The sequence below is a fragment of the Rhopalosiphum padi genome, chromosome 2 (assembly GCF_020882245.1).
Source record: "Rhopalosiphum padi isolate XX-2018 chromosome 2, ASM2088224v1, whole genome shotgun sequence".
Taxonomy (NCBI): Eukaryota; Metazoa; Arthropoda; class Insecta; order Hemiptera; family Aphididae; genus Rhopalosiphum; species Rhopalosiphum padi.
The window spans coordinates 28,505,085-28,532,268 of record NC_083598.1 but is presented as its reverse complement, the minus strand read 5'-3'; the positions used below and the strand labels follow the sequence as shown (position 1 = coordinate 28,532,268).

The window sequence follows — 27,184 nt, the reverse complement described above, 5'->3', positions numbered from 1 at the left end:
CTGTGTTTTATTTCATTTATTTATGATTTTGTTGTTAAACGTAATAAAGTAACTATTTTATTTCAATTAAAACGACAAGTGTTTTAATTAATAATTACCTACCTTTCTCATCACCAACTCAAGTTCAACCAACGAACGTGCTACGTCGTTTAACTAATAATTGGTACGTGATCACAGCTAGTGTCCTGCACAGCGATCACTACACTATGACATAATATAGCTAGATAAGTGAGGGTTGTATGTTGTATCCATTAAATTCCGTTAGGTAAGGGGTCTAGACTTCTCCCTATAAGGCCGTAAATACGTCATTAATGACAAATGGATAATGAGTATTATGTATATACAAGATACAACATAATATACGAAAATGATTTATGAGTGGCAATCGCGTTCATCGGCACGAAGTCTGTGATGTGTATTTATGTCTGAAGACCGTCGTGAAGAATAAAAGAACACTGAATATTTTCGTTGAAGATAGTTTTATTATATCCACTAAACAAATCATTTTATTTTTTTTTAAGCAAAGTTAAATATATAATTTCTTTTAATTACATAAACATTGAGTAGTATCCATAGGTATAATATTTCTACCTAAATACACACGTCATATATATAAATCTATATATATATATATAATATTGTAAACTCATCATTTATCTTTTCATTTCCATCTCATAAAAGTTAACAATTTTTTTCTCATAGCATAAAATAAAAATAAAAATAGCGTAGAGGAACCAAACGCCGGATATAGTAGAATAATATATATTATATAGATTTTTTTTTTTTTTTTTTAATATATATTATTTAAAAATAAATATAGCAAAATTGTATTAAAATGTACACTTTAAAGCCTTAGAGGTAACTAAAAATGGAGTGATTTCTATAAGAAAATTTCTCTTTCGGTAATTTTAATAAATAAAGTAATTTTAAAATTTATATTTATATATAAATAAATATAGGTATATATCAATATTTATATATATAAATTAATTAATAAAAATTCTTAAAAATTCTAAAATTGCTCTAAATATATTTTATTAATTAATATATTTAATCGACCAGGCGTTACTGTTATTTTAAATTTATAACAAAAATAATACTTTAATATGAACAACGTGTCAATTAAATATTATAGCTTAAAAGAGTTGTTTATAAATAAATTAGATATTAAACGGGTGTAAATAGGCGTTAAAAAAAAATAAATAAATAAAAATACAGTAAATAAATAAAACATCTCTAGGATCTAAAATAAATAAATTAAAAAAAAACTAAACATTCATTATATATTGTTTTGGTTAATATTGGTATACACATAGAATAGATATATATATATATAAAATAATAATAAAACGTTGGAGTGGAGTGAAAAAACAAAAACCTAACGTTGTTGGGAGCTACCTCTTTTCGAGTATACACACATATACATATACATATATATATATATACTTTTTATTTTCAAAGCGAGTATAAAGGAATAAAATATAATGTATATAGTATAATTCTTCTTATTATTATATAGCTGTCGTCGATGATGATAATACAATGTAAGGCAGTTAAAAAGGTAAACACACACGAACGGCGTTGAAACGAAATAAAAATCAAATTAAAATAAAATACAAGAGACGCGCGCACGGCGCAAGGAAAATATAATATTATTAATATTAAATAATATAATATACGACACGAGTCGGCGGAGGCAGCGTGTATGTGTGTGTGTGTGTGTGTTTGAAGTGAATGCGTGTTCGGGTCGTGAAATAAAAAATACGATCGCGCAAACGACACCGATTTTGGATTTGTGTGGGGGGAGGTTGAGGGGGTCTCGCGATGGTCCGTCTACGACGGTTTACCTCACACCTTCTTCAGCGTGAAGAAACTGCGGCGTTTGGGCTCGTCGCGTTTGTCGCCCACCGCGGGCAGCGTTTGCGATCGGGACTGCATGCCGGCCGCGTCCTGTTCGCACACGTTCTTCAGCGTGCTCACCCATTGGCGCATCTCGGCCTCGTTGCGGGCCTGGAACAGGAATTCGGCCCCACTGGCCAACTTGACGCGCAACACGAACTTCTTTTTAGTGTAGTCGGTGGCTACGTCGGCTGTGCCGCCATGCAGGTCGATGGGCGCCTCGCCCTTAAAGTACGTCTCAGGCGACGTTTTGGCTGTCTTGGCGTCCTTGTAGAATGCCAAGTTAGTGCCCTGCACGCACACAAACACCTTGTCCCAAGATCTACGGAGAAACGTTGGGTTAATGTAATATGTTAACACGTCATGATAAAGTAAGTACAGGAAGGGACCTATATAATAGCAGTAAGCAGTAAGCCAGTAACATACTAACTTATTAAAGCAATAAAAAAAAGTTAAAATATGATACCCTTTGTTCGCTATACTGTTGTAAATTAAATTATTATTGTCATGTCCACAACTTAATATTATTACAGTGGTGTTTTTTATTTTTAGGAGGATGGAAGGGGTAAATATTATATTTCAAAGTCAATCGAGTGATACTAAAAATATTTATGCTTTTAATTGATCAATGATTCAAGTTGATGATGGTCGAAGGTAATGAACCCTGCTTCCCACAGTTAATACATTCCTGGGAGAGGAGGGTTAAGTATTTCCAATTTAATTTTACCGGGAAAGTAAATTTTTTTAGTATTATTCGTATAATATACAATATACATATATTATTAAATTATTGTGTTAAAATAAATATTATGTTAGTATATTTATATATTTCCATATTTTATTAGTAAATAAGATAAAACTCGAAAAATATTACGAAAAAAAACCATAAAGTCTAAACTCTAAAGTTTTAAATCACAAAGTTGAATTCGCTAACATGTACACCACGGACTATGATGTATATTTTTATACACCACACACATTGTGCACAGAATAATATAAATACCTATACGTGAATCAGAAATTATAATGATATAGTGATTAAGCCATTGTCATTTTTTTTCTTCAATTTTTATGATTTAATATGAATGAAATAAAATAATTAAAATGTTATAAAACGATAAAATTTATAGAAAAATTATTTATCATCTATGTAGGTTAAAAAGCCAAATTTTTCGTGTATAAAATTTTTTTTAAATAATGTGAGCATCTTTTACCTATTGGACGCTTTTTTCGTGGTAGATTCCCATTCGTGTTTCCTGTTGAGTATTCCTTCAAGAATTTCACCATCAGCTTCGGTGGCTGATTGATCTGTAACAACGATCAACAGAGCACTATTAAAACAAATGTAATGGATGGACACCATACACGGTATATTCCCGTGTATACATGTAACTTCTTTCTCCCACGCCATGCTAGTCATTGTATATAATTGTATAGCTTATGACCATGCACAAGACTTACACACAAGCAAGTATACATACGATGGATACCTTCGCATCATGTTTAAGACTACAATACCTGAAGTCGGTTCAACGGTGGCCTCGTCGTCACTAGCTGACACAGCAGACAACGGGGTCTTTTGCGGTGATTTTTTCCACCGGAAACTGCGGAACGGTGATTTTGAGCGCGACCTGTCCTTGTTGCGATCTTTGACTAATTGGCTTCGCGAAGCTACGTTTTCAAAATACACACACAAACAGAAATACTTTTACAAAACAAGCAAACTAAAAAATAATCGTCATCGCACATAGTATCATGTCAGAGCATGAGAAAGCACGTTCACATGCTAACGATTAAACTTCAAAAATGAAAAAAATATAAATATATAATTAAATTAAAAGCAAGCTTGAGATAGCTGAAATACTTACTTGAGGGTAATGTAGATGCGGATCTAGCGACCCCCGCGGGCGCGGCGGGACTGGCAATGCTCTTCCTACTCGATGCAGAGCTCTCATGCACTACAAATGTTAATAACAAACACTTTCAATTCAACTTCATGCCGAAAAAAATAATAAGTTATTGCTATTACTACAATTTGAATTATATTAGCGAGTCATGCAATAGCATAGCGCCGTTCTATATAATATACCCACGGTATATTTCAACAAAGTTAAGTAAAATGCATGCAAAATAGTTTATAATAGAATAAAATAATTATGTTCTACAAATATTAGATTTTTTTAAAATTAAATTAACTGACCTGCGGTCGGTTTTTCGATGGGCGATGTCAGTGCGAGGTTAGTGGGTGGAGGTTTACGTATTGACGCTAATGTTAGATTTAGAGAATGCAAGCGTGCAAATAACAGAAAAACAATATGTTCATATTATACATGTGTCAATATTGTTTTTTGAATTTTGAGTTCCCTACTTAATATTTCAATTTATTCAATAAAACAATTTAATCTTTTTCACACAGAATACAGATATTAATAATTTAATAACTTATATTGATAAAACATTGCTATACACATATTATATATATTTTATACATTTACACATGAAAAATTATGAAATCAAACAGATGCAAATATATTATATTGTGTATTAATAATTTGCAGTAGCTTTAAAACCATTATTGTGTTTATTTACATCACATCATTCGTTTGATCCCATCTCTAATGCATTAAATTACTTGATACAATAAACAATAAATATATTACAATATCAACAACCCTCAAGTGCATGGTTAATTTGTTATTTTATTTATATATATTCATAATACTTTTTTTTACAATATTATACATATTTCTCTTTTAATTAATTTTCATCCACCAACAGAATATATAAAATATGTATACTGTTTAATGGGGCACTTAGATTAAAATAAATTATAAACATTTTTATTGGATATTTATAAATTCAATAGTTAATAAATTATAATCTAATAATAATAATAATTATTAATTAGAAATTAATATTTTTATATGACTAAGCACCACCACATACTTTTACCACATATTTTACACCCATTATTTTGCATGCATTATGATTATTGTTATTAAAAACTAAAATTACAAAAGCTAACTTACCAGGACGACCTTCTCCATCTTTAGCTAATTTTCCATCAGCTTCTGATGCCTCCTCCGCACTGTAAAATGCAAATAAGATGTAGATTTTTAAACAAATATATTTCTAGTGAAAAGTGTATAAATAATTTTTAACATACGCAGCTTTTTCAGCTGCTTCGGCTTCTGCTTGAGCTGCTTGTTTAGCTAACTCTTCTTGACGTTTTCGTTCTTCCTCTTCTTTTCTACGTTGGATTTCTTTCAATTCAAACTAAATGAATCATAACATTTAAAATATTATTAAAATAATTATTTATTTTTTAATTATTATTTATTCTTACAGTTGTCAATCGTTCTAAAGCACAGAACCTCTCTTCTTGTGCTATGGCTGACTTTTCAAATGCTTCATGTTTTTTTATTAAATTTTCCACTTGATCAATAGTCATCTATTACAAAAATGTCCATGGAAATTAATCTAGTATTATAGATTTTGTTGAAAAAGTTGGTTAAATTAACTTACACCTAATTCCAGACTCATAATGTATGGTTCTTGGGCTAATAACCATGCTTCGGCAACTGCAGCATCTCTGGCAAATTGATATACTTCCAAAACTATAAAATAAATATTTAATATAACAATAATATATATAATGATTTACCATAAACGAACTTAATTGAAGATTTTCCCATCGTTCTTCCCACCTATTCAATAATGAATTTCTCTGGGTATTCAATAACATTAATTTATCTTTTATCTAAAAAAAATCAAACAGTTTATAAATAAATATTAATAATGTATTTATTTATATAAATCAAATAATTATTTACATCATTAGAAGCATAATGGTTTCTTGAAAGTAATTCTTTTCCTAAGGAAATGCATGCTGTGAAATTATCTTCTCTGGTGTCAATTTCTGCTTTTAAACTCTGGTGATTATTCATCAACAATTCTACTCCACTAACATCCCTAAAAATATTGATAAGAATTATAATGTCATAATAAATTCTAAAAGTCAATATAAAATTACCTTGGTTTTTCTGATGTGTTCATTTGTCTTACAACGTCGTCCATCCATAAGGTTAATGTTCTGACCATATTGAAGAATTTGTGTAAATCACCAGTATCGGCTAATTTTTGTTTGCGCAATTCACATTCCGATTGTAAAGCAGCCCAAGCATTTACAACTTCTGCTTCTCGTCCAGTAATTTCTTTAGCTTTATCACCAGCATATGATGTTTGTAATCGAGCAGAATCCTCGCTAATAGTTTGAACCTGAGTGCTGAGCGTGTGTAAATCTTGTAAGAAACTTTGATGTTTACGTTGTAATGTGTGGACAGAACCAGCATCACGACCAAGATCTTCAGACATTTCATGACTTTTCTCTGCAATACGACTAACCATATCCTTGCAATCGTGGAAGAACTTATGTAGTTCTCGTGAAGCAACCAACATCTAAAAATATAATTTTTATTTAGTAACAAAAATAAAATAAAAATATGTTAGTTGTTTACTTGTGTTCTAGTTTCGATGAGTTCTAGTAAATCTTGCCATTGTTCATTTAAACTGTCCTTCCATTCAGCAATGGTGGCTGAGTCACTGTGACCAATGTTAATAAGTTGATCAGCAATACCATTAACTGTTGCTACACGTTCACTACCTGTTGCTTCAGTATCATGTGCAAATTCCTTAAATCTTTCCCATAACAACTATAAAAAGATTTGAATAATAACTTTAAAAATATGATACAAGTGTCGTACCAAAGAAATTATGAGAAAAATAAATAACTTACAGTGACATGGTCATAATCTTGGCCAAGTTCGTGTGAACCAGCAACAATTTCACGTTCAGCAATCCATTGTTCTAAATCATCAACTTCACGGTGCAACATAAATAATTTCAAAGCTTCATCTAATTTAGCTCTACGTTCTCCGGCCAAATCCTTTAGCCCAGCATACAATTTATCTACTTGAGATTGTTTTACAGCTATTTGGTCACTTTCAGGATGCATTTCGCTTGTAAGTTGACGAGCAGTTTCACCTAATTGTCTGATTGTATCGGCATAATTATCAACAGCTAATTCTAAGGATTCGTGTTTCTTTTTTAAGTTTTGTGCTGAAATCTGATCTTTTCCACGGTCTTCCACCATCATATATAATTCTTGTTCACCCATCCAACTTTCTGCTTCGCTGGCGTCGAAGAAGTACTATAAATGAATTTAAAAATATTTTATATTTGATATATTGTTTAGTTTGAAATGTTTTAAAAATTAATTTTAATATGATTAATGATTATACAACATACTTGTTGGGCCTTTTCAGATTGAAGTAACATTTTTCTACGATGTTCAACAGCTTGTTGAAGTTGTTGCCAGCGTTGAGTTAAGTCATGTATGAGGTCTGTGAATTGTGAAGCATCTTCATGTCCTTCGTCAATTAACTTTTGACCATTGCCACAGACAAGATTAATGCGGTGTTCATGGTTATCAATTTCATTACCCAAAGACTAAAATATAAAATTAAAAATAATGATTAATTATTTTATTAATAATAAAAATATACTAATAGTATATCAAATTAGTATAAATATATAAATAGTATATCATTTTTCTTACTTGATTTTTCTTTTGTAACATGTTGACATTGAACAAACTATTTCCATACTCAGTAGATGTAGCCATTGGTGTCTTTTCAGCAATCCACAATTTTTCATCTTCAACATCTCGTCTAAATTGGAATGCTTCTTTCTTTTTCTCCAACTGTCTTTGCCTTACTTTTAATGGTTCCTTAAGTTGTTCAAATCTTTCTTCTACTTTAGTCTTCTTTGGAATAATTGTTTCAACTTTCTCAGGAACGGTCTTTTTTAAATATTCAGCTTGTGTTTCTAATTCAACAACTTGTTTAGCTTTTACAGCCATTTGAGTTTCAATCATCTGTTGTTTCTGCATAAGTATATTGACAGAAGCTAAATCAGTTCCAGTATCAGCAGCTTCAATCTGTTTTTCTAGGTCATCCATCCATGAATCAATATCTTCACAAGTCTGGTGTATAAGAACTTCTCTATTAGTATCAAACAAACGTTCACCCTTTTCTTTTGTGGTTTTTTCAAGATCATCAAATTGACCTAACATTTCAGATATCTTTGGTTGAATTATTTGAGCCAATTCAGGTTTCTCTTTCATTAATTCCTCTCCTGATTGCTGTACTCTATCTAATCTATCTTTATTGGATGCAATTTCTGCTTCAAATGCTTGATGACGAGTCCATTTGCTATGTACTGTTTTAGCACTTCGATACGTTTCATCTTGAGCTGTAAATTTCTTTTCTTGGATCCATTGTTGTAATTCATCCGAATCTTGGAGAAATTGGTGAAGTTGTAATTGATCTTTAAGTTGATCCATAAGTTCTTGGGCTTTTTCACGATTTGCATCACGACGTTCATGTATGGAAGCTGCTTTCTTTTTAATTTTATCAGCTTCGAAATGGTCTTCATCAACAAGTTTATTAGCGAATTGAGTGACAGCATTAATTTTGTCTTCATTAGCTTCCATTGTGGTCATGAAAGCTTCATTACGTTTAATTAAGTTTTCAGCATGTTCAAGATTTGACTAAAAAAAAATTAAAATATCAAAAATATCTATTTTTTAATTATATGAGAATATTTTAACTTACTGGGACTTCATCTTTAGATAGAGCATGTTCTTGTTGAGAAAGTAATACTTCAGCTTGACGAGCGTCACGGTTAAACATTTGCAGATTGAGCGATTTAGAAAGAAGTTGTTGTCTATTCTCCCACATCTTATGCAATTCTTGCCATCCATCACGCAAAGCCTTGAGCCTCTCTCGCAAGAACATATACTGAGGATCGTCTTGTGTTCCCGGTTCCTAAAAATGAAATTATACATCATATACTAATAAATTTGATAATAAATAGTTGTACTTACAGCAGTAACTTTTTCTCCATACTCCATCATTTGAGTATAATCAGCAGTATAATTATCAATTTCTTCACGGATTGCTTGATGTTGGGAAAGAAGCTTTTCAGCATCTGATAATGAAGAGGGAATATCTTCTGAAGCAACATCAGTTTGAGTTTTGGTCAACCAAACTTGGAAGTGGTCTAAATCACGTAGGAAACGATGAAGGTCACCAGCTTCTTCTAGTTTAGAATCTCGTTCTTTCAACTGAGAAATTATAACAATTATATTATCTTTAGTTAAGATAAAGTTTATTTTCTTACCATTTGTGTTAATTCTTCCCAATCTTTTTGGATTGTTTCAATTCTTTCTCGGATTACAGCAGCTTCTTCAGGATGTTCTTTCTCATTCATTTGTGCTTCAGATTCTAATGAGTCTAATTTGGCTTGAATGGCAGCCAAGTCTCTTTCCATACCAGATAAACGACGCTGTAATAAATAACGTTAGTAATTATATCATTTTTAAATTTAATAAAAATAATACATTTTTTAATTTATTATACAGTAGTAAACAGAATAAACTTATTTTACCTGTAAAGTCATTATACCAGTAAGGTCCATTTCTAGACTGTCTGTAGATTGTAAAATTCTCTTTTTATCTTCAATCCATGAAATAGTTTCTCTACATTCAATATGGAAAGTTTGTACACCATGAGCAGAATTAAGTTGGTCACGTTTGGCTTCAGCCTTATCTCGTAAATCAGCCCATTCATGATTCAACTATAAACAAAAATATTTGAATTTATTTCTGAATGAAAATTGCACAATTTTATGACTTACATTGTTTTGTCTGTTTACGATTTCATCTGAGTTAGGATGTTCAACATGAAGTAATTGCCGTGCTAATTGATTCACAACTGCAACTCGTGATGCGTTTGAATTCATTTCTTTATCAAAACCATCATAACGATGTTTCATTATTTCGACGTCTTCTATGTCCTTTCCAGGGCTCATGGTTTCCAACATACGGTTCTTAAGTTTGAAAAAAAAATATTTTAGATATAACATTGTAAGTTTAAGTAATAAGTTATAAGTTTAATAAATCATTTATTTTATGTTTAGTTTTACTAATTACCTTTTCTCCAATCCATTGTTGTACAGCATCAGCTTCACTGAAAAGCTTGTATAAAGAAAGAGCATCCAAGAGTCTCTGGTGTCGAAGTTTGGCTAATTCAACCAATTCTTTATAGCGCTTGTCAATTGATGACATACGCTCATTTACTTCAGGTCCACTTGTTGGTGCACCTGGTTCAGCACTTAATTGATTGGCTTGAGATCGCAATGCTTCAACAGTTTGTGAGTAGGATTTTAGTTCTTCACTGACCTATGGATAGTAAGAAAGAAAATATATGAACATATACAAAGTTAACAATAAAATATATAAAATTAATAACAAATACCTCTTTGTGTTTCTTTAACAATGATTGGACATTAGCTTCATCTCGACCAACATCTTCTGAAGACACTAATCTTAGAGTATCTAACATCCAAATGTCAACGTCATCAGCATCAGCAAACCACTATTTTAAAATAATATACAATTTAATTGTTGATAAAAAAAAAGGTGAAGATAACTCTTGAATAAACTCTTAATAATTTTAAATGTGAAATAATTCCAAAAACATTCATAACAATTAATTAATTATTAATGCTAACAATAGATTGAAATAAGTCAAAATTAAAGTTAGGAACTTTTTATACCTAGTTAAAATTAAAGGTAGAAAAAGTAGTCAAAAATTGTATGTATATGAAAGTATACTTTAATAGTTAATATGATATTAATAATTGTTCAAAATACTTAAATTTGTTAAATGTGAATTTTTTGTATAAAATAACAAAGTAAGCAAATATTATGCAGTAAAACATTTAAGATAATTTTAAAATAGCACAAAATAAATATATATTGTATACATTTAAATCTTGAATTTTCAACAACCATCATAGGAAAACATACAAATGAATTAAATCTTTAATCATAGACATAATTTATTGATTTGACTAGCTTATTTTATTTTAAAAGTAAATAAATTTTTTTAGGTAAACACCACACCATTTTTTAGGTATTGTAATATAAAAACCAAGCTTTTTGAATCAAAATATGCATTTACTAAATTATCCTATAAATAATATATAAAATATTTCAATAACTACTGATAAGAAAAAAATTGAATTACTTGGTGATAATCAACTGCATCTTCCAAACGTTTGCGTCTTTGTTTGGCTAAGCTGATTAAATGTTCCCACATGGAATGTGTACTGGATACTCGTTCCTGTATACGATCGGCACCAAAATGGTTGCTATTAATCAAATCTTCTCCAACCTTTACCACTTCAAGCAATTGACTTTCATGACTCTGTATTTCATTTTCTAGTGCCTGAAAAATAATAAACAATAGTAAGTAATGGTTGCTAAATATTTACAAGTATTTATATTACTTTATGTTTTGAAAGCAACAGATTAATAGTGGTCAAGTCATGACCAATATCTCCAGCAGAAACAATTTGTTCTTTTTCCTTAATCCAATTTTCTTCATCAGCCATATCCCAATAAAATTGCCATAATTTCCTGCTTTCTTCAAGACGAGCCCGTCTTTCAACAGCCAATTTGACCAATTCACTATAAGCGTCCTCAAGTTCCTGAACTCTTTCAATAATAACAGCTGGATCACAGGGTCTATAACCTTCTGTATTTTCTTCATCCAAGAAACGTTGCGAGTGTTGCACAACGCTTTTCACTCTTTCTCCTAAAACATTAATGTCAGCTTCTACGAGACTGTGCTTTTGAAGAAGATCTTCAACTCCCATCAAGTGTTTGCCATAATCATCAGACAAAAGTCTCATTTTCAATTCTTCCATAGAATCCAATATATATAGCATTTCTTGGAAGTTTTGCTGTAATTGTAATGACAACTCTAGACGATGACGACGAGCTTTTAAGAGTTCAAGAAGATAGTTCCATAAACGAAGAACATTGTCTTTTCTGAAATAAAAAAAAGTTGTACTGAAAGCAATTATTTAAAAATTATATTTAAAATTAAAATTTACCTTGCATTTATACGGACAATATCATGATAGTCCTCTGTTTCTAATTCTTGCGCCACTGTTACAACTGCTTCTACTCGTTCTTCATATGCAAATATATCTGTTTCGATAGCTTCGTGCTTTTTTGCAGCTGCTTCTACAGCCGCCAAATCCAAACCAAAATTATCCTGTAAGCATTATATAACCAATTTATTTTTAAGTAAAATGTTAATTTAGTTAAAAACTAACCTGGGAAACTAGCCGTTGATTTTCACTTAACCATGTCTCTCGCATGCTTGCTTTTCTATTAAATCTTTGAGCTAGCTGTTCAAGTTTTTCTTGTCTTATAATTTCTTCTCTTAAAGCCAACTCCCTTTCATGTTCTGCTTTTTCTAATTGTTCCCAAGCCTTATTAATATCTGAAATCATTTTTCCTTCTTTGGGAGTGTATGGTTTTTGATTATTAGCTCTCATTTTAGATTGCAACGTGAAAAGCAACACTTCCAAATTTCCTTTTTCGACAAATTTTGGGGGTTTTTCAACAGTTCTATAGTTGTTAAATTGTTGTAATTGCTGTTGAACACCATTCAAAGAATTCAAGAATTTTCTCTCGGCTAATGACTCTTTTGTTTGCTTGATCCATTGTAATAAGTCACTAGTTAAACGTTCATATTCTTGGGCTGTACGTTCATTTTCCATAGCTATTCCAACGACACGACCAATTCTCTTTCCTTGAACTGTTTCTTGTTTCATTTTACTGAAGTAATGATAGTATGTAACCACATATGTGATAATTGATTTTTCATCTGGTTGTTCAACAAATACATCTTCAGCATCCAATAATTTTACAATTCCTAATTTGTCTTCAGCCGTATTGAACGCGTTATTCAAATTGTACATGGCATTAGTTTTGCTTAGTTTTTCAAATTGTACAAGGTCAGGGCGGTGTTTGTGAATGATTGCATTAAATGCAAGACCATCTCGCCAGGAAGTTGTGAAATTGCGAACATTGACATTGTGGTAGCCAGCTGTTTTCATTTGGCACCACAAAAGTAGAGCATCCTTTGCAGATTTTGTTTCTTTATTGTCAGTTTCTTCAATGGTAATGTCTTGAATCTAATATTTAATTTAAATATGACATTATATAATATATATATTTTCTATTAGTATATTAAATAGTAGAAATTAAAGTTAGTACATACTTGGAATCTAAGAATAATTGTCCATATAAGACCCAACGAAAGCCTTGGATTTCCATCAACAATATCATGAGAACCCATGTTTTCCAAATGTACTCTCTGGTCTTTTAAAAATTGCAAAGCTTTATCTACATTTTCTAAACAATGTATTCTCATTTTTCCCTTGGTAGGTTTTGGCTGTATACAAATAATCATGTTAAAAATCAAATAACAAATATTTATTTTAATATAGTTGTTACCAATCTTTCTCCAGAAAGAACTTCCAATAGTTTTATAAGCATTTTTCCGTCTCTGAGGTCTATGTATAAATCTCCAATTCGAGAGTGTACTCGAACTAAGTGCGAATTTACCCATTTTTGAAACGTCTTTTTCTGTACACTTTCTCTTTCGTCTGAAAACCACAGTTAATCACGTATATAAATACAGAAACCCTATCAGGTAAGGATAAAATGAGTAATACTCTAAATTTGAGGGATGACTGCGCATACACCGAAGGACTATTCTCTACATTCTAGTCTCTACAGACTACAACCGCATTCAATAAAGAATTGTTCGATAAAAAGAAATAACTGTCCCTTTCGTTTTTATTTTTTTTACTATTTTTGGGTTAATAAAATAAGCAGAACTTACCAGCCAAAGCTTTAATTCTGGATCTTTCAAATAATCTGGAAGAAGAGTTTCCACCGTCATATTCATAATCTTCAACAATACCGGTTCCGTCTTGCTGTATGGCCGGATCCCACCGGACCACAGAGATATCTGTCGTCATGACAGCCAGACACCTCTATATAGTTTGTTATATCTGTAACATGAAAAATGTAAATCGTAATTCACTTACATACAAGTAAATATATATTTAGCAAACTTCTAAATAATACATAATATTATGTTTGTATTTCGTAATTATTAACGTATTTCGAATGTTTTTGAAAAAAGTTAAAATTATTTTTTAACATCATTTCATATAATTTTCCAAGTTACTTTTCTTAAAACAATATATTATTTTTAATTTCATATTCAAAATCAGAACATTTTTCGGAGTGTTTCGATATACAAATATAGGATTTTAAAAGGGTAGTTAATCAATTATAACTTTAAATATTCATTAGTAACAACTAATTATATATTTAATTATAATAATTTAAAAATATATAATTACTTGAATATTACTTAATAGGCAAAACTCATAATACGATATAATAATGATTTGAAGATAATTTATCAGATTATATCATATAGAAATACAGAAAATTATACAGTGGAAAATAATAGTATCTTCTATAGTCTAGAAGTTAAATCAATCACGTATTATATTATTACCGGATATCCTAATGATGGCCTGCACATACGTTTATAACTGCATGTCTGCGTACTTGAGCATAAGCACGCATGCACAATTATAGAACATGAACTGAATTTCACGCGTGCATTAAATTCAAACATATTATATACCTTTACCTAACTATCATCATACATAATAATATAACGTGGGATACGGGTGTATATTATATTTATGCAGTTAAAATAATATAAAAATGAACGTTTTGCCTTGTTAGATAATTAATATTGTTTTTAATCACCTCTGTTAACCTCTTCAAAACACACGCTTCAATTTAATTTTAATGTTTACGTGCAATTGAAAGCATAGATCTTTAGACTTCAGACATCACACAAAGACAGAGGAGTTGCTAGTATTAAAAATTAAACAGTCATTTGAAGTAGCCAATAGGATCATTATACTTTTTTGTTTTTGACATTACAATTTTGTCTTCCTATCAATGTGGTATGCACGAAGAGACAATTACGTTTGCCTGCCCCGCCCGTATAATATACGAAATCCGACTAAAATCGACTTAACGAATAATACCACGTGAGTGTACATAAAATATCGTATATAAGAATTGGCCGAAAAAAATTCGTGGTAGGAGTAGTACATAACATGAGAGCAGTTACAAGGCAATGCACGAACAAAAATAGAATTCAGTAACCGCTTTTCAAAGCTGTTGAGAATATTTTTAAAATTGAAACACTCGTTTCACACGGGATACGTACGCTACACTAAACGGATGCGTATAGGAGACGTTATGTAACGCGAAGGAAGGGGCAAAAGGGTTTATTTTTTACAAGTTATAATTTAAATAGATAATATATTGAAGTAACACTATATACTTCATTGAACTTAATTTTGAAAGTACTGTTAATATATATTTTTTATCTAATAAAAAAACATAATAATATCATATTATAATGATACAATTTAATATAATATTTTGGTAATTAAATACAAAGTACAATGAAAAATCCATGTCTATTTATTTTCACCGTATGACTAAATGTCATTAAGAGTAAAAAAAACTCAGAATGTTGTATAATATTGTTCATACATTTCCAAAATAAATATTGAAAAAAATGATCCGAGAAAAAATGCAACGTAGGCGTTTTATCCACCAGCTGCGGTTAAATTGGAATAGATTAATTTTAAAACAGTCATACTAACACAATGGGGCCTGTGCCCTTCCAGTATACAATTTACACATTATATTATGAACATTGCTAGTTTTAAATCGGTACAGTTTGCGTGCTACTAGTCATCAGTCACTGGCATAGCAGCGCATTTGGCCTGTAAAGTTGTTAATAATAATAATAATAAAATTGTCGTATTTTATTTTGCTCTCTCTCAAAATGGACGTCACTGGGAAAATAGTATACAACAAGAACAGTGAAACATTTCCTTTGGTGGTATCAGCTACAGCCATAATACTTATACAGAGCAATTGGCCCAGATTTTTTTTATAATAACATAATTTTCTTTTCCTTCTTCTCGTTAATTCGTCATCGTTCAGATTGAATCCAATAAAAAACACGTTCGTATTTCACAATGTACTAATTTCACACATAGATATAATAAGCGAAGATAAAATAGCTACTTGATCTTTGTAGTAAAAAACTATACCGTTAGCAGTTAGAAGTGTTCAACCAAGAAGAAAATTATATTATATTATAATATATTTTAGTCAAATAAATGTGGGTAATCTAAATTATGACTCAATAATTGTACACTATTAAAATATGATATAAAAAATAGTTAGGAGTCTTTATTTATTTAAAAGATTCGTTGCCCGCACAATGTACACGTAAATCTAATTTGCATAGATATTTAGAACGAATATATTATACAAAATACAAATATAATGATTATATAATATACGTCATTATTTAGAAACTATAGTTCAATAGTTGGGTGTAAATTGATTGAGCGAGTTGTAAAATATTGTGTACTTGGTACATCTGGCGTATTGTTTATCGTTAATTATGCACTCTCGTAGTCCCGTTGATGTTTTAGAACTTATATTATAACTATCATTAAACCACGTTGTCATTACGATTATCGTTATAGTACTATTACGGTCAGAATGTATACAATTTTATAATATGTTCAATAACAATGTACGATTTGACATTGGTAAATATAATATATATACATATTATACAATATACAGTGTACCTGTATAAAAAATAAAATTGTGTAAACCGTAGTTTAATCGGAAACGCACGAAGTCCAACTCCGGTGAATAAGTTAACTATATCGAAACCATAGTAAATGGAAATAAAATATAAATAACACAATAATGATACGCAAACAATAGTTAAAAAATAAAATATAAAATATGTTTCTAATATAAATCGTTTACCAACACTTTTGTTACGGAGTTATGATTATATTGAACTAGCTATTTCTTATATAAGATGCACATCACACGGTTGTGCTGCATTGTATAATATTGGCGCTTACTCATCAAGAGAGAATAATAATTCGGCACTTCGGCAGTATACGTATGTGTTCAGTAACGGGTCAGATACCGCCCGTAAATTTACAATTTATTTATCCAGGGCAAGACCCGATGGTTGCCTGTCAAGGAAAACGCCGTTCTTCATTTGGGTGCCACACCCAACCAACGCGCAGCCGTAAAACAATCCATTTAATGCATAAAATATATATTAGATTGTTGGTGTTTATATATATAACTATATAAGTATAGGTATATAACTAACGAACTCCACCTTCTAAGAAAATACTTTAAGTTTTTAAATAAAAAACCAATATCAAAAATAGAAACTGAAAGTTTAATCAGAATGCATTACAGACATAATGTCTATATTCTTTTCACATTGCCAAATATTAGACACTCATAAATTACGATAATGCGAGAGCTGCAAAAAAAGCACAGTTAAATTATGGTTTTATTACACAGACAGAGTAAAGGGGAAAATTCGGTCCTCAGGTTAATTGCCGCGTGTTGTAATAAATTCCAGAGCGGGTAATAAAAATAATAATGAAAACAAAACAATTCGTGTTTCAGAATGCGTTGATAATGTTACGATTATTAAAAAAAAACCAAACTTCCTAATTCCAAATAATCTCGAGATATAATATTCTTGTAATAAGTATGATATATAAAAATAAACTATAAATTAATTAAAAAACGATGTGTTGAACGTCTACATTATAAATTATATAATGCCTACTCACTACAGAAAGTGAAATAATTGTAATTTGTGACGAACTCTAGGCTTTGTTTTTAATTTTCTTCTACATGATTCTGCAAAAAAAAAAAAAAGTTTTCGTTGGTGAAAAATCGGTTGTAATCGACACAATATACAACATATGATATTGAATAAGAGCCCTCTTTCCTCTCTAAACAAACAAAATTACGTGCGTCTAATTACTGTGCTGTCGTCATCACCGTTGCCGTCGTGATCCTTTTACCGCCCGACCATCGCGAACCACGCGTACACAGCGTCCGTAACGGTACCCGTCAGCAGAACAATGTGTCGCGCGTAAAATAAAGCAACGCAACGCGAACACAGGTCGTTCAACTAAAACACACTGTATATATGAACACGTTTTTACCACAGTGACCAGCAGAAGTGACCCTCCTCTCACTCTTTCACTAAAACATGCGTTATGTAGGTACACGCGGTGGTTGTCATCGGATATTGTTAAAACAATATCATCGGTATAACTTATAACAGGAGTAGGTACGTACCTAATGATGATAATAATAATTATAATTTATATTATTGTATATCTGCCAACACTATTTTCTATAGCGCAAACCATAATATATACACAATATACCAAATCGGCCTCCAAGTTCAACCACCGTGACACATTTTTCGTTTTTTTTTTTTTTTTGGTTTCGTTTTTTAACGTCAACGACGCGGACCGAACAAAAGCGGCGGTTTTTCGTTTCCGTTTTGGAAACCACTGGCCTCGGAGAGACGGCGGCGTTACTTATCGATTTTATACACGCTCAGAATTCCGTGCAAGCGGTTAATGGCGGCCCAACTCTGTGGCGGTACGTATACATTATACATAATATACGGTGGCGGTAACGGTTTGTATATAATATCCTAAAAATGAGCACAGACGTTTCTAATGTGCGGAGGCACGGAGTTTATTACAATAATAATATTTCCCTGTTCACACGAAAAATCTGACAACGCTGGTCCCCGACGAATAAAAAAAACTTAAAGCGCCTTTATACGGGGGAGGAATGCACCGAGAATAACATTAGGTTCTACTTCTACCATGTTTGGCAAAGCGACAAGTCCGGTCAACTTAGTTATAAAACCAACTACCGGACTTCAAGTCTACATTTATCACAAAGACTATAATTTTAACTAATTTTTGCCAAACATTTCAACGATTCTTCCTATTTTTAAGAAGGGCATATATTATATATATATATATATTTATATATACTAATGCATCGGTACGAAATGTAATAACTAATAATAAATAATTTAAAAAAATATATTATGCATAATACGTAGTAAACACATTACACTATACCTATATTATGGTGCCAATGTTAATGATAAAAATTAATTTTATCGCTTAAAATTATATGGTATCGCAATAGGTTTAATACTAGTTACTAGAATTAGTAAAACAATTATCGTTAAAGGAATATATTATTCGTTGAACGGCTTCGTATTGAGAAGACAAGAACCTGGTAAAGAAGTAAAATCAAAACCGGTTGCGCCGAGTTATAACTGAAGACTACTATACAAAAAGCAGTTCTGCGAAATCCATCGTAATCGGTAATGTATCAATGGATAAATGTTTAATTGACAAATTGTACCTACATTTTTATTTAAATTATCAACTCGGCTGATTATGTATGTTTAAAATATTACTGTTGAAGCGGTATCTACAAAATACTGAAACTTGTAAAGGTCAAAGAAACAAAAAGTGATACTATAATTATTATTGTTGATCTAACATATGCCATGATCCATTAAAAAAATAATAAAAACAATTTCGTTTTAATTTTATCATTATTATTATTATAGTTAGTACTACTAACTTAGTAGTCATTAATAAAACGCACCTATCGGTTATCATATTTATGTTATGTTAAATTTCCTAATATAAATAATTATAATGAACTATTGATTCCTCGAACCCAGTTAAGGTGTTAATTTTGTAACTGTTACAAACTGTTTGATATAATGATATGTTATTTATATAGTATAGAAATATAATCATTATAAACAAATCTAGCTATATTCTTATGAGTTATAACTTAACATACGTCAATTATCTACAATCTATAGGAATATTTTAGGTATGTCTATGTTTCAGACGTACGTTTCTATACTTTTCAAAATGAGAAAAAAATATGACATTAATTCCATTTACATGAAAGCGGATACATCATATTTTTTAAGTGTATAAGTATGACGTAATCAATAAAAATAATTTGCGTCTAAGCAGACTACCTATATACATCAGAACGCCGAACAAGATGAAATACTATTTAGGACTTTCAGGTCAAAAACTATCACGAAAGAATAATTTAAATAACACTTATTATTGACTTATGTCGAATAACTAATAAGTAATAGTAAAATTAAAAACTATCTCGATTATATAACAACTATTCGCAACAACAGGCACGCACTTGAACTCTTAGCAATTTAACCAGTTAACGGAAATATTAATATATTTATAATTAACCTATTGTTATTAATTTATTATATATAAATTGCATAAATAAAATATTAATTACACAATTGTATTGTAAAAAAATATTCATAAACTATTTAAGTAGATATGTACTAACTTTATTAACAAAATACGTTTAAATAACATTTAAAATTATACAGGTATATAAAAACCATTTTTGGAACAATAAAATATATTATAAATATTTTAGTTTTGGTGTTTTAATTGAATTATTTATGGAAGAAATATAAATAATGAGGAAGTATAATTTGGTTTGACCTCTTATGTAAATGAAATAAAGATAGTAGAAGTTCCGAAATTTTTAAAATAATTGTAATCGTTAAAGGTTAACTTTGTTACAATTTGTAAAGTGTGAACATACATATAACAATGATAACAATGATATAATATATGCTTAAAAATTATTGGATAAAATATGTACCTATATAAAAATAGATAAGTAAAAGTCAATAAATCATAATACAAAAACGCAAATTTAATATTCTTACTTTTTTTTTTTTTAATAAAACAGAAGTAATAAATAACAATAATAATTTGAAATTATGAAGTATATTAAATATTTTCTGAAGCGTTATTACTTTATTAATTTATTCCTTGTAAGGTAATTATTTTATTAGTAATTTAATGTTGAACTTGGAGCTAATAAATAGTAATTGTTAAACTATGAACTTTTCATAATGATTTAACTAATTGTAATTGTTTATTAGATTTATTTATAAACTGAATTATACATAAGTAACCAATATATTTAAATGTATCAAATGCAATAGAGAGTAAATTATATTCCAGAAATAATAATTACAGTAGTTGTTACTTCTTGCCCTAGTTATAACTTATAATAATCAAATTAACAATAACACCATACATCAAGAAAACTTGAATCTAAAATTATTATTAATTTAACTATATATTTGATAAACATTCAATAGACATTTTAGTCATTTTCTTAGTAATTTATTGCGACCCCTGAAACAACTTTATATTAGTGGTACAAATAGCCAAATAAGTAATAACTAATGATATGAATATACTTTGAAAATATAATTTTTTAAATGTTGACTACGAACGTATCATTTATAAAGAGATGACTTGATGCACTCATTTGTGGAGAAAAAATTGAATCGAGGTATGAGCCAAATAATAAAAATGTAAATATTTTACAAATGTACTTATAAATCACTGACTTTAAAATAAAAATCTACGAGAATATAAATATTATTCCTATTTTAAGATTTTATAATTATTAATTAGTCAATTAACTCTAATATAAAAGCTAACAATACAGAATTGAAAATGCTTGATGTTTGAAGACTAAGATTACACTTGTATGCAGTCAGGTTTTGACATAGTTATGGGCATATTTTATTTATAACTGGACTGTGGAGTTAATATAAAATTGGTGTTTAGAACTATTTGCGCAATATAGCAAAATTTGAGTTTAGCGTTCAACAGAACTTACTGTTGCGTATGAGTCAGAGAGAACACAAAAAGTGCGTTGAAATTATCTTTAGTACTATACTCTGCGGACGAAATAATAATAAATAGAGTAAATCTTAAGTTAGGTTAAAAAAACATAATTAAAAATTCGAACATACAATTATAAGATTATTATAACTACTGAGGGAATTTAATAAAATAACTACCTAGGTAGGTATATTTTGTTCATAATTTACGGCAAATAATAAGGTAATATAGATAGATAGTATAATGTAGTCTGATTGTGTTATAATTTTGAATGTTTTGACGAACCTATATTAAACATTTATACTTAAATAATACATACATGACAATAAACAATACTTTGGATATTCTAGGGGATACTATAATAAATTATAAATATATAATAATATTATATCTATTAATCTATTCTAATGATTGAATTTTAATCGATCGAGTCTAAAAACGTATTAATTATAATTACGAGTTTAATTTGGTTTTTATTCTAAATAGTAAATACCTATACAAAAAATAATTTTTATAAGCTAACTATTATTTGTAAATACCTGTTGTAATTAGCACTGAATATTTATATTAAATAATTAGATAATAATTTAATTTTTAATTCATAATAAAAGGTTCATCCACTGGTTATTTTGACAATTGAATATTTTATGAACTTAATTAACAGTTTTCACTTTCCAACAATTCTAGCACATTTAGTACCTAGGTAAGGTAAGATACTACACCTACATCAAAAATAAAACTGAAAAATAAGCCTATATTATTGTAATATCTAAACATTTATTCTAACAAAGATAATAAGCCTAAGCTTATCGGAATGGTTTGTGATAATCAGAAATAAAATTAGTCAAGATGATCGTTATAAAATACTAGAATCATTGGTTAGACAAATTAGATAAATATTATATTACAAAGTTTTTTATTAGTATGTAATATATTTAGTTATTGATACATTTATTTTCTTAACTTATAAATATAAGTATAAACGTAAGTAGGTACTAATAATTATTACTATAATTATTAAAGAATCTAACAATATTATGTATCATATAATAAAATTAATTAATTAGACATCTACTCAATTTAATTAAAATAACATAATTTAAAATGTTCTAAGGTTTTTATTTACTTATGTTAGGTATATTATATTGAGTATTTAACTAATATTATAGGTATACAGGTATTTAATTTAAAACAAAATTAAGTAAGTATTAATCATGTGTTAGTTTATATAAATAGGGATATAAATAATAATGAAAAATTAGGCAACATACAGAATTCAGTCAGAATCAGCTGGTCGAATAGGGTTAATTCACACAAACACACACTTAGGCTACAATAACGCGACAACTGCTGTAGTGGTTCCAGATACTGCAGACCTTCACCCCTAGCGTTATACCGTAGTCGCATTGATTGATATCGGGTGGTTTTATAGCCCAAGTGGCGCCTGTTACGATTATGATGAGGCATTGTTGTGTACGTTAAACAAAATATATTATGCACTTGGTATTTAAAAAATAAGTACTTTAATAAAATTTGTTTCCAATGTTAAACGTAATTTGGTAAACGTTTGTTGTTAAAATAGCAAAATACGAAAAATATTTTGTTTATTGATTAAAACTTGTATGTTTAAAATCGAGTGATACTTATTAAAAATGTTTAGTTGACAGTAGGTACCAACAAAATAACTGATTATAATTCTTATGTCAAAAAATGGTATAATACAAATATAAATACATTGATTAAATGTAACAATTTAAATCATTGAATTACAGTTTTTAACATTTATTACATTTAATAATAATAATAAAAAAATTAAAATTATCAATTGATCACTATTTAGAATGGTATTTGTGATTTTCACGTAATAAAATATAAATATGTAATAATAATATCAGTTCGAAGATTAACACAAAATAAAATCTCCATTTTAGTTTAAAATTTAAAAACGTCTTAATTAACTTATTTACTAATATAAGAATAATTAATAACTAATAAGGGAATTAAACCATTAGACAAACACTTACATTTATTAACTACTAGTATTTTTGTATTTTAATATCTAGAACACGCTCAAATCAAAACTAATTAGGGATTGTTTTTAATTATTTTAAATATTTAAAATTGCAATACCTATCGATAAACAAATAAGATAACAGTGTTTGGTGAAATATAAATTTAAATTAGCAATATTGATTTGCAGAATAAAACAAATAGATGGCTTATGTATTTTTAAATCTGAATAGTGTATAATATGTATTTGTGTCATTGAATTATGAGATGATAGTGATGGCTACAACTAGTCGCCAGAGATTCATAAAATATTAAATGGATAGAAAAGTCGAGTGGGCTTAACACATTAATGGCGACATATACTCGAGACATGTACATTATCGTTATCGTTTATTTACAAAAAAGAATTAATTAATGATATTACTTAAAGTATAAATATTTGAAAGGCTATACCTGTCTGTTCTTTTTTTATTTTGTCTATTTTATGACCAAAACTACTGATATAATTTTTCATTTTTTATATTAAAATTTCAGAAAATTCTCAAAACTTTGGCGTATGGCCAGAATGTAGTTTGTCAACACCACTATACCGTATAAATATGCCAAATGTAATTAAACTTAGAAAAATGTCAAAGCTTAATATTCTATGTTGTTTTTAAATTCAATTAATAATAAATTATTATTGTTAAGTAAGGCGCATTCTAAAAATCAATGGTATAAAATTACTGTATGAGAAACAGTAAAATACCATATAAATATTTGAATACGTAGGTTTATGTTTTTGGCGTACTGTAATAGTATCAAGGAAGTATTCAGTTGGCGGAGGCGGAATCTCGTCAAGACTACATTAACCGATGACCCACCAGTAAGTATGATGTCATGATCTCGAATAATAATTTCCCAAATGGTTATAACAATTTTTTTAACGTGAAGAAAATACAACTAAGCAGTTTTAATATGTTAAAACTTATTGCCGCAGTTTGAATCGAAGAGTATTTTTACTAATCGTAATTAATAAAATTAAGTTATTTTTTATATATATTTATTAATTTAATTGTGTCAATACACCAAGTATTTTTACAATGTTAAAATAAAGTTGAATCCGTGTTACGTAGACTAAGACACACCCAATATTTTAAAGTTAATTTATTTCGTATTTTTTTTAAATATTACGAAAAAAAACATATAGTAGGTAGATTACTATATTCTGAAAATAATGTTATTTTGAAAATCTAAAGTACCTATCTATCTGTTTGATTGATTTTATGTACCTACTTACATTACAATAAGTATTTAAAGACACTGTTAACTTCTTTTTAATTCTTATATTTCTTTTTAAACACGTTTGAACAATAGTTTATATAGCTCCATTGTTTGTTATCCAAAACAAATTCAATAAGTAACATACATATATACTCTTTTATTATATTTACTAAATATTTTATCCATTATTATTAGAATAGTTTAAATTCGTGTTTACGCAACTGATGAATTTCTGACTGATTACTAATTATTTATTATATATAAGTTGTTTTAACATTGTCTTTATATAAAAATCGAAAGCGTTAAATATAATATTAAATATTTAATACCTTCAAGACTTTAAAAAAATATCAACAATTTTAATTTATTTATTGTTATTTATTTTTGTTTTCTTACATTTAAAAAAAATTTGTTTAGTCGATTATGAATTTATGAATATTGCTTTTTTTAAATGTTACCAAGGTATAAATCAAAAATAATTACACAATAATTGATTGCAAATGATTTGGCATTACTTATTTTTTGTAATTTGGCAGAAAGTAGTGATTTCCGCTTATATAATACGTACTTACGTCTTTCATTTAAACATTTAGGTATATTTATTAGGTATTTGTACTATCATTCATTCAAAAAATATTTGGTGTTATTATATTCTAGTGGAAATTAATTATCTGTTAGGTTTAGGTACCTATATATTTTTGAGTTCAAATCAATTGAATATAAACACTGTAAAGCATTAACGATTAAATATTTAATGATTATCTGATAGCAAATAAAATGAATGGGTTTTTAAAGATTTTATGAATGAGAACGATTTATAATTAAATGAAATATTCTTTATCTATTAGTTTTCACATTCATTAGCATTTATTTACGTAATATTTTTTAATTGTACATGATAACCATACATTTAGAAAAAGCTTCTAATGAAAATAAAACCTACTGACGTTTAACCTTGCAAAACTTGAAAGCGTACAATTAACAGTAATCGGTAACACATACAATTTCAAGCGGAAACGCCTGTTTTATTACCTACTTAATAAATGTTAAACAAACGGAATTCATTCATGGACGGAATGCATGAGCAGTGAGCACAGACATCGGAGAACACTGTGGGACGATTTAAATTGAACACGGAGAACCGGCCCGAAGACGATTGACGCCCATCGAAGGGGGCGACTTTCGCGAAACCATCAAACGCGCATTGTGTAACACAATCCTAAAATAGTATCGGTACACGAGTCTAGTTCGGTCTATTATCGTAAGGTAGTGTGGGTCCTAATAAAAATTATAACTTTTACGAGTGAAAAGTTTCCACTGAACAATATATTCATATTTCAGTTGCCCTTGTATTCTCCGAAAATACGTAATCCTTATCATAATATTGTCTTCGGTTTCGCGATAAGAATGAACGACTTGAAGTCGGAATGACAGTGGCTTAATGTGTACACTGTACACTAACGTCACAAACACTTTCAACATAGGTACAAAAAATTCATCGTTTCGAAGAGTGATTCGATAATTGTACTCAAAACAATAAAAGTAAGCAAAAGTTATTTTAAATATAAAAAAATAGAGATAAAATAAAAACAACCGACCCATGGTGGCATGGTGCTACCCTCTTCTCCGAGCTTTAGCAAACGGAAATGTTGCCATTCCCCCTTCGAAGTCATCCCTCGCATAACGGGCGGAACGAGTTTTAATGTGCAAATTCGACTGTGTCGAATCGGTGCGACTACGAGTGGTAAATACTACATAAACTACTGTTTTGCTGTCGTCGAACTGACGAACTGATTATATTATTAAACGTTAAAATTAAATAGTACATCGTTATGTTGGTCAAGGCTAACGACGAGGCGGCGAGTTCACAAATAATTATAACCGCCGTTTTGTCAAGAACGTATGCACGAATATTTCACATCAAATAACACTTGGCGACTTGGCGTTAATGACCGGCATAAAACGGTTGCAACGAAAACTTAGATGCATTACAATAAACGATCGCTTACCTGGTGCCGAACCGCGGACGATCAAATGTTATTCCGTGTTTGGGGCGGTGTATAAAAGTATACTTCTAGAGATCGCACAAACAATATCCTATAGTCGATTGATAATATTACAATATCCGGGCGTTGCCGTTCGCCTATTTTATTATTATCAGAGCATCATCACTGGTGTAAAAAAAAAAAAATAAAAACAACACAACACAGCACACACAAAAACCTTTTCGTAGCGTCCGCAGCCGGCCGACAAACTCAACTAATGGAGGGCGTCGGGCAGCCGCGGCGGGGCTTACGCGCAGACTCGCGATTGT

The 27,184-nt window shown here is 29.5% G+C and overlaps 1 protein-coding gene across 6 annotated transcripts; it reads right to left on the bottom strand.

Annotated features, from left to right (window-relative positions):
• Window positions 1–462: 462 nt before the first annotated feature.
• LOC132921043 (spectrin beta chain) lies at window positions 463–27,146 on the bottom strand. 6 transcript variants are annotated; one of them, XM_060983857.1, is made up of 30 exons: window positions 26,880–27,146; window positions 13,728–13,899; window positions 13,337–13,488; window positions 13,101–13,274; window positions 12,148–13,014; window positions 11,923–12,086; window positions 11,314–11,857; window positions 11,052–11,252; window positions 10,278–10,397; window positions 9,953–10,201; window positions 9,658–9,849; window positions 9,409–9,597; window positions 9,142–9,306; window positions 8,846–9,085; window positions 8,574–8,786; window positions 7,517–8,509; window positions 7,207–7,407; window positions 6,695–7,108; window positions 6,417–6,611; window positions 5,933–6,357; window positions 5,733–5,871; window positions 5,575–5,659; window positions 5,425–5,516; window positions 5,246–5,350; window positions 5,066–5,175; window positions 4,929–4,987; window positions 3,768–3,857; window positions 3,418–3,570; window positions 3,114–3,207; window positions 463–2,221 (listed from the first exon to the last, which is right to left on the bottom strand). In XM_060983857.1, the coding sequence occupies exons 2-30, from the start codon at window positions 13,864–13,866 to the stop codon at window positions 1,849–1,851; spliced, it is 7,137 nt and encodes a 2,378-aa protein (XP_060839840.1). In that variant the 5' UTR covers window positions 13,867–13,899; window positions 26,880–27,146; the 3' UTR covers window positions 463–1,848. The 6 variants fall into 6 exon arrangements, with proteins under 6 accessions (XP_060839840.1, XP_060839841.1, XP_060839844.1 ...); XM_060983858.1 differs by lacking the exon at window positions 26,880–27,146 and adding an exon at window positions 17,629–17,651; XM_060983861.1 differs by lacking the exons at window positions 3,418–3,570; window positions 3,768–3,857 and adding an exon at window positions 4,100–4,165.
• Between the last annotated feature and the right edge of the window lie 38 nt (window positions 27,147–27,184).

What these genes read in the sequence shown, in the direction of transcription:
- LOC132921043 (XM_060983857.1), bottom strand. Translation starts at nt 13,866, where the DNA reads ATGACGACAGATATCTCTGTGGTCCGGTGGGATCCGGCCATACAGCAA. An exon ending in TGTTGCTTTCAAAACATAAA is followed by an intron (nt 11,253 to 11,313) that starts GTAATATAAATA and finishes ATTATTTTTCAG; the next exon opens with GCACTAGAAAATGAAATACA. An exon ending in TGTTAAAGAAACACAAAGAG is followed by an intron (nt 10,202 to 10,277) that starts GTATTTGTTATT and finishes TACTATCCATAG; the next exon opens with GTCAGTGAAGAACTAAAATC.